The following is a 7,480-nucleotide window of genomic DNA, read 5'->3' on the forward strand; positions in this document are numbered from 1 at the left end:
AAAAAAAAAGAAGGCAAGGAAGAAAGAAAAGACCCCAAAGTGGATGTGATAGACTCTGAAACTTGTTCTGCATTGTGGAGATGCTAAAGCAAATGGAAGACATGAGGAGGTTAAAGAGCTGAACCAAAAATTTCAAAGGGCAGCTTGAGAAGACAAAGTTAAATATTATAATGAAATGCTCAAAGATCTGGAATTAAAAAGTAAAAGGTAAGGACATGCTCAGCATTTCTCAAGCTGAAAGAACTGAAGAAAAAATTCAAGCCTTGACTTGGAATAATAAGGATTCTTTGGAGACATACCAATGCTGCAGAAAACATCAAAAAAAAGATGGAAGGAATACACAGAGTCACTGTACCAAAAAGAAATGGTCGATGTAAAACCATTGCAAAAGACATAATAAGATCAAGAGCCAATGGCACTGAAGGAAGAAGTCCAGTGTGCACTGAAGGCATTGGAAAAGAACAAGGCTGCAGGAATTGATGGAATACAAATTGAAATCTTTCAACAAACTGATGCAGCACTGGAGGCACTCACTCATCTATGCCAAGAAATTTGGAAGACCTGGCCAACTGATTGGAAGAGATTCCTATTTGTGCCCATTCCAGAGAGGTGACCCAACGGAATGCAAAAATCATCAGACGATATCATTGCTATCACATGCAAGTAAAATTTGCTAAAGATAAGCTGCAACAGTACATTGACAGGGAACTTCTAGAGGTTCAAGTCTGATTCAGATGAGGACACAGAATAAGGGATATCACTGTAGACATCAGAGGGATCTTGGCTGAAAGCAGAGAATACCAGAAAGATGATTCGCTGGGCTTTGACTATGCAAAAGCTTTCAATTATGTGGATCAAGACAAGCTATGTACAACACTGTGGAGAATGAGTAATCTGGAACATTTAATCATGCTCATAAGGAACCTGTACATAGACCAAGAGGCAGTTGTTTGAACAGAACAAGGAGACGCTGAATGGTTAAAAATCAGGAAGTATGTACACCAGGGTCCTATTCGTTCATCATACCTACTCAGTCTGTATGCTGAACAAATAATCTGAGAAGCTGGATTATATGAAGAAGAACATAGCATCAAAATTGGAGGAAGGCTTATTAACAACCTGCGATATGCAGATGATACAACTTTGCTTGCTGAAAGAGAAGAGGACTTAAAATATCTAGTGATCAAGATCAAAGACTACAGGCTTCTGTATGAGTTGCACCTTAATGTAAAGAAACAAATCTTCATCACTGAACCAACAAATAACAACATGATAAACAGAGAAAAGATTGAAGTTGTCAAAGACTTCATTTTGCTCAGATCAACCATCAGCACTCATGGAAGAAGCAGTCAAGAAATCAAGTAACATATTACATTCGTGAAATCTGCTTCAGAAGACCTCTTTAAAGTGTTCAAAAGCAAATATATCAGCTTGAGGATCAAAGTGCACCTGACCAAAGCCACGTGAAAGTTGGACAGTGAATAAAGAAGACCATAGAAGAATTGATGCATTTGAGTTATAATGTTGGAGGAGAATATTAAAAGTACTGTGGACTGCTAGAAAAACAAACAAATCTGTGTTGGAAGTAGTACAACCAGAATGAATCCTTAGAAGCCAAAATGGCCAGACTTCATCTCCCATCCTTATCTGAAGGGACCAGTCCCTAGAGAAAGACATCATGCGTTTCAAAATGGAGGAACAGAGAAAAAGAGGGAGACTCCCAACAAGACACATCAGCACAGTGGCAGCAAAAGCATAACGCCAATTATGGGGATGCCACCAGACTGGGCAGTGCTTTGTTCTGTTGTACATAAGATCAGAACTTACTCAACGACACTTAACAACAACAATAAAACTGTGGAGAATAAATCTCTATTTTGTTAAAGTCACCCAGTTGTATTTTTGTTATAGCTGCTGCTGCTACATGCTGTTGACTTGGTTCTGACTCATAACAACCCTTTTTCGGGTTTCCAAGACTGTAAATCTTTAGTGGAGCAGAAATCCTCATCTTTCTCCTGCAGAGCAGCTGATGGATTCAAACTGCTAACCTTGAGGTAACTCACTACGATAAGCTATCTTATAAAACTAAGACACCTAAAGTGCTCAAAATTTGCATAAATCTACCTGCTACCTAAAATTCAAGGCATTAGTTTCTTCTAGACAAGGAGGGCTTTTCTAGATGACACAGAGATCACGGTTGGCTGTTGAGGAAGGAGGAAATTGTATGAAATTAGAAATTGCTATGAAGGAGGAAATTAGTTCTAGATATATGGATTAACCAGAAAGCGGAGCTTCCACCTGGTGTGGTGCTGTGGAATCAGCATTGGACAGTGAACCACGAGGCCGGCAATTCAAACCTACCAGCTGCTTCTTGGGAACCTTATACAGGGCTGCTATGAGTTGGAACAGACTCGATGTTATTTAACAACAAGAACAATATTTCCACCAGATGGTGGTACCTGACCACCCCACATTTAAGTTCCCAATCACGATCAACATGATCCAATGGATATAAAGGCATTGCTTCCGGGATTTACAGGGCACCCTTTATTTGGGGGCTGACCTCCAAGCTGACTGCACTTCTAGGTATCCTTTGACATAGGGTAATTAGGGGCAAAGTCAGAACTTCTCTGAATCTGAGGAGTCTGCCATTATCCACACTTCAGGCCTGAAGTTGTCTGAGTCGAAGCAGATAATGGGGAATAGAATCACAGAACACTAGAGGTAAAGAAACCTCATCTAATCCAATCTCCTGATTTTAGAGGGGAAGTAGGAAGATATGATTCACCTCAAGGTTTCTTCTCACCAATTTGGGCGGCAGCCACATCAAAGTGAAGCTAGCAGCTGCACAGTGGGCTAAGCAGAAGGAAGGTTGGAATTTGGCTTTTCAAAGTTACTCTTGGTTACTATGAGGTATCTCACAAGGCAGTGAGGGGCTGTGGCATAGATCACGTAAGCCAGGGGATAGATCTCTGCACCAGTGAACCTTGAGCTGCCAGTGAAGGAGCACCATCATGCTGTGATTTAACCTGAAAGAGACTAGATTAAAGACTCAAGCTGCAAATATCTAGTGACCAGGAAGACAGAGGCATCACCACAGAAACCAGAGGTGCCAAGGAAGGCCTTTCATTTGGCTTCTCTGAGGTTCTGGAGTCATTCAACTGCCATCTTGGAAAAGACTGAAGGGGTGAGAGTGAACCAAGAGGTCTAAGAGACTGAGCATCAGACTGAAACTCCTGGATTGGATTGAATCCAATGATTTTCTTACCCCTACCCTTTGTGGGTAGGAACTCATGAAAAAGATCAGAATTAAGTGCAGAAAAAACAGATGGCACATCCATCCAGCATCTCAATGTAATATGAATAATCAATGTGTGAACCCTATGAGAATTCGATATAATGTGCTGTTTATATTTTCCTTTGTGAAGTTTCCCCAAACTGTTATGGATTGAATTGTGTCTCCTCAAACTGTGTGTTGTAAATCCAAGCCCCTGTAACCGTGGTTAGGAGCTTTGGTGGTGCAGTGGTTAAAGTGATTGGCTGTGAACCAAAAGGTCAGCAAGTTCGAACCCACCAGCAGCTTCTGTAAAGACTTGCAGCCTTGGAAACCTTCTGGGGGCAGTTCTATTCTTTCCCACAGGGTTACCACTAGTTAGAGACAACTGGACAGCAGTGAGTTTGGTTTTTGGTTTTATGCCTGAAGTTATAATCCCATTTGGGAATGCGTTCTCTATTAGTGTAGGGTGTATCTGAAGTCTGTTTCTTGAGATACAAAAAGAGCAGCTTGAACAAACAAACACAATAGAAGAAAAGATATATGCCACAGGTTCTCAAAAGAACTGAGGACAAGAACTGAAAAGAGACAAGGACCTTCCCTCAGAGTCAACACTCCAAATTTGGATTTACAGGATCGCTCTGAACTACAGGATTGGTGGTTCAAATGCACCAGCCACACCTTGGAAACCCTATACAGGGTCTCCATGAGTCAGAACTGACTTGAATGCACTTAAAGACAAAACTGTGATAAAATAAATTTCTTAAGACCACATGCTGGTCTTATTTCTGTTACACTAGTAGATACTAAAATACCAACCCCTGGATTATTTCCACAGATGTGAAATCAATGCTTATGGACCCCTCATCTTCCCTTGTTGCATTTTCCTCTCCTATTGGAGGGACAGTAATTTATTCATCATATAATGTTGCCATAAAGGAGAATGGGAAGGAAAAAATAGAACAACAAAGCAAACTACAAATGACTCCTCCTCTTCTCTCTAAAGAAAGGATTATGAGGAAATTGCAAGGGAAGCCCATGGAAAAAGTTAGACTACAGTATTTCTGTAAATGTTCTCAGAGACAAAAATGTCCAAACTGTGTTTCAAGCATATTTGAGAAGAAAATACATGATTGTACTTTGAGGAGTTGAATGATTCAAACTATCATTTCATACCATTTGGCTTTGAATGGTTTTCTCCCTAATTTTTAAACTCATGTGTATTTAAAGGATTTAAAAAACAAAGCATAGTTATTAAAAGTGTTTAACATAAGAGATTCCGTGTATAAGAAGACACTTAGACATAGATATAGATACAGATATACATATAGATATAGTTACATATAAGGAGCTCTGGTAGCGTAGTGGTTACGAATCGGGCTGCAAACCACAAGGTCAGCAGTTCAAAACTACCAGCTGTTCCACAGGAGAAAGATGAGGTGCTCTGCTCCTGTAAAGATTTACAGCCTTGGAAACCCTGTATTGGGTCACGATGAGTCGGAACCAACTCCGCAGCACACAGCCACCATAGTTACATATACAATACATACACTCACATTAGTTTCAGCATCTTTTCCTTCCAAACAGGAAAGTGGCTGTTCCAATTGTAAATCAAGTCAAATTGCAAAAGGTATGAATTTGTATGAGCATCTTGTATCCATGGTGATGTCATGACTGTAAGTCTAGAAATAGTTTTATCCCTCCTTCCTGGTTCTCTTATCGCTGATTTTTGTATTCAATTATATTGACCAAATTGTGTTTTCTTATAAGGCTGTCCTTCTTTGTAAAAGTCTCTCTTGATACATTTTCTAGAAGGTGTCTGGAAGTCAAGTGTGAGTAACTCTTACTCCACAGAGCACTCTAGGCTATCTTTGTGAATACAATGGAGGGAGTGGAGTGGTGATGGAAATGAATCCAAATGCAAAGGTTGAAATTCACAAAGAATCCAAAAGCCCATTTTAGTCAATCTCTCCCTAGGGCCTTGTTTAGTTTTCCCCCTCTCTTTTCTTCTAACCCCTGTGTTTAGCTGATAAGCACAGAAATGAGCCAATTCAGAGAAGAGAAGAAAAAGAACAAAAGCCTGGGTAGTCCATCCGCTGACATGCTTTTCTCGATGTACAAACACTCACGTCCTGTCCTTCCAGGTCCACAGAGAAATTTTTCCTACAGGAAAACAATACAGTAAAGTGACTTACAACTCCAAGAGAACTGCAAGCAAGGGCTAAAAATTTTAGCCACTCGATCTCTTCTGTGAAGCGACCCACATTCATCACACTGTTAAACAGATCGGTTGGGAGGCTCAGCACCTTCCACATCTGGGCCAGCTCATCTGCGTGGATGATCAGTCTGCCAGCTACCTGTGGGGCAGGAACACACAGAGCATAAGGAATAAGGCAGGCTCTGCCCAGAAGCACCTACCCAGTGAGGCCCTGTTTCTCCCTGGGCACAGCAAATGGGGTTATCAGGGAGGTAAGACTTTGTTTGGCAATTTCTTTGCAAGGATATAGAAATATTCACCCTGGAGAAGACCATGCTGAGATATGACTTCGTAATTTTTAACTGCGGATGTCAGGATTATGGGAAACATAGATATTTTGTTTTGTATTTTTCAATGCTTTTATTATTGTTTTATTTCTATAAAGCAGATAGGTGACACCAAGAGCCAGAGGCATTGTCTGAGAATTAGTGATGCAATGAGATGTTAGGACTTTTGCTTTCAGGATCCATTGAGTGAGTTCTTTGCACAAGACCTCACATGCCTCCCTTATGCTTTCCCAAGAAAAATATGGGGTTATGGCTACCCTCAGGGTTTGGTCTAGATGCAGGCTGTTACTTAGCCTCAGACACCTCAGATCCGTGCTATATGCACTACACATGGCACTCTGAACTCCGAGGTTAAGAGAATGAAGTGTTGGTCCATGTGTGATAAGGGTACAGATGCCTCAGTGAAGGTCTAGCTCCTCCCCTGGCCCTGTGATTCTGGTGGAATGGCACAGTCTCTGAGACCAAGATAGGTGTCTGAATCAGTCCTGAATCACCCCAAACCTCTGCCTAGGATCCTAAAGTGGGCTGTGATAAGCCACATTTTCCTGGAAACTGTTCAAACCACATGCTTTCTCAAGGCAGACCCTCTCCACCAGAATTATTTGGCTGTTGGGAAAGCTAGACTTTTCCCTAAAAACTAGGTAGGCTATGCCTACACCTGGGAGAATGGGATAACTATACTATGTCCCTTCTCAAAAGCTGATTGGTAGATTATAGTGTTGGTCAGTAAAGTAGACAGAACTGAAGGACTGTGGACTTGTACTTTCCTGGAGGGAAGGGGTTAATATTGCACTAAGCCCCAGCTTCTGGCAAGTCTGAGGATGATCCCACTCATTTTTCAATGCTTTTACTATCTTTTTATTTCTATGAAGCAGGTATGTGAAACCAAGACACCGGAGAGTCCACAGCCTATTTCAATATTGCTCCAATTTGCCCCTGGAAACGCATTCAGTTATTGATTTAGTGAGTGTTAGTGTGTGTGCTCAAGGAGCTCTGGTAGCGTAGTGGTTACGAATCGGGCTGCGAACCTTAAGGTCAGCGGTTCGAAACTACCAGCCGCTCCGCGGGAGAAAGATGAGGCTTTCTACTCCCGTAAGGATTTACACCCTCGGAAACCCTGTACAGGGTCGCTATGGGTCGGAACCGACTCGAAGGCACTTAACAACAACAACAGTGTGTGTGCTCAGCTGACTGGCTTTGGTCTGTATCTACCCAGCCTGGGCAGTGTCATCTGCTCCCCTCTGACAAAGTCCAGCTCTTACCCGAGAATGCAGGATTTTTAACAGCTCTGGTGTTAGCTCTGCCCAGTTAGACAGAGCCACTCGCTCAGACCGCTCTTTCACGGTGGGAATCTCTCCACGAGACATGGCCCCAAAATAACTACAAGACAAAAAGTTAGGAGTAAGGAAGCATTCTAAACTGCAGTGACTGCAAGATGCATGTGATTATAAAGTTTATTGACACACAGAGAGAGGCTGAATGTGTTATTTCTTATGCATAAGGCCTAGAGAAGGCTTAGTCGATGAACATATTTGCTCCTCTCTAAGCCTGAGGAATAAATCAACATGTTTTGGAATTCTCTGGAGCATGTTGAGTATCCCTCCAGTCATTCTTCCTAAACTCTTTACACACATGCACATATAATAAAAGATGTGTATAGTA

The 7,480-nt window shown here is 41.6% G+C and overlaps 1 protein-coding gene across 1 annotated transcript in view; it reads right to left on the minus strand.

Moving 5' to 3' along the window:
• Nucleotides 1-7,480, minus strand: part of LOC102837870 (ropporin-1-like) — a 20,398-nt gene that overhangs the window by 7,172 nt on the left and 5,746 nt on the right. The window contains exons 2-3 of the mRNA XM_006869370.1: nt 7,081-7,198; nt 5,470-5,631 (exon numbers count right to left, since the gene is read on the minus strand). Of these exons, the coding sequence (XP_006869432.1) occupies nt 5,470-5,631; nt 7,081-7,198 (280 nt within the window). The remainder of the gene's footprint in view (nt 1-5,469; nt 5,632-7,080; nt 7,199-7,480) is intronic.

The sequence above is a fragment of the Chrysochloris asiatica genome, unplaced genomic scaffold (genome assembly GCF_000296735.1).
Source record: "Chrysochloris asiatica unplaced genomic scaffold, ChrAsi1.0 scaffold00130, whole genome shotgun sequence".
NCBI classification, from domain to species: Eukaryota; Metazoa; Chordata; class Mammalia; order Afrosoricida; family Chrysochloridae; genus Chrysochloris; species Chrysochloris asiatica.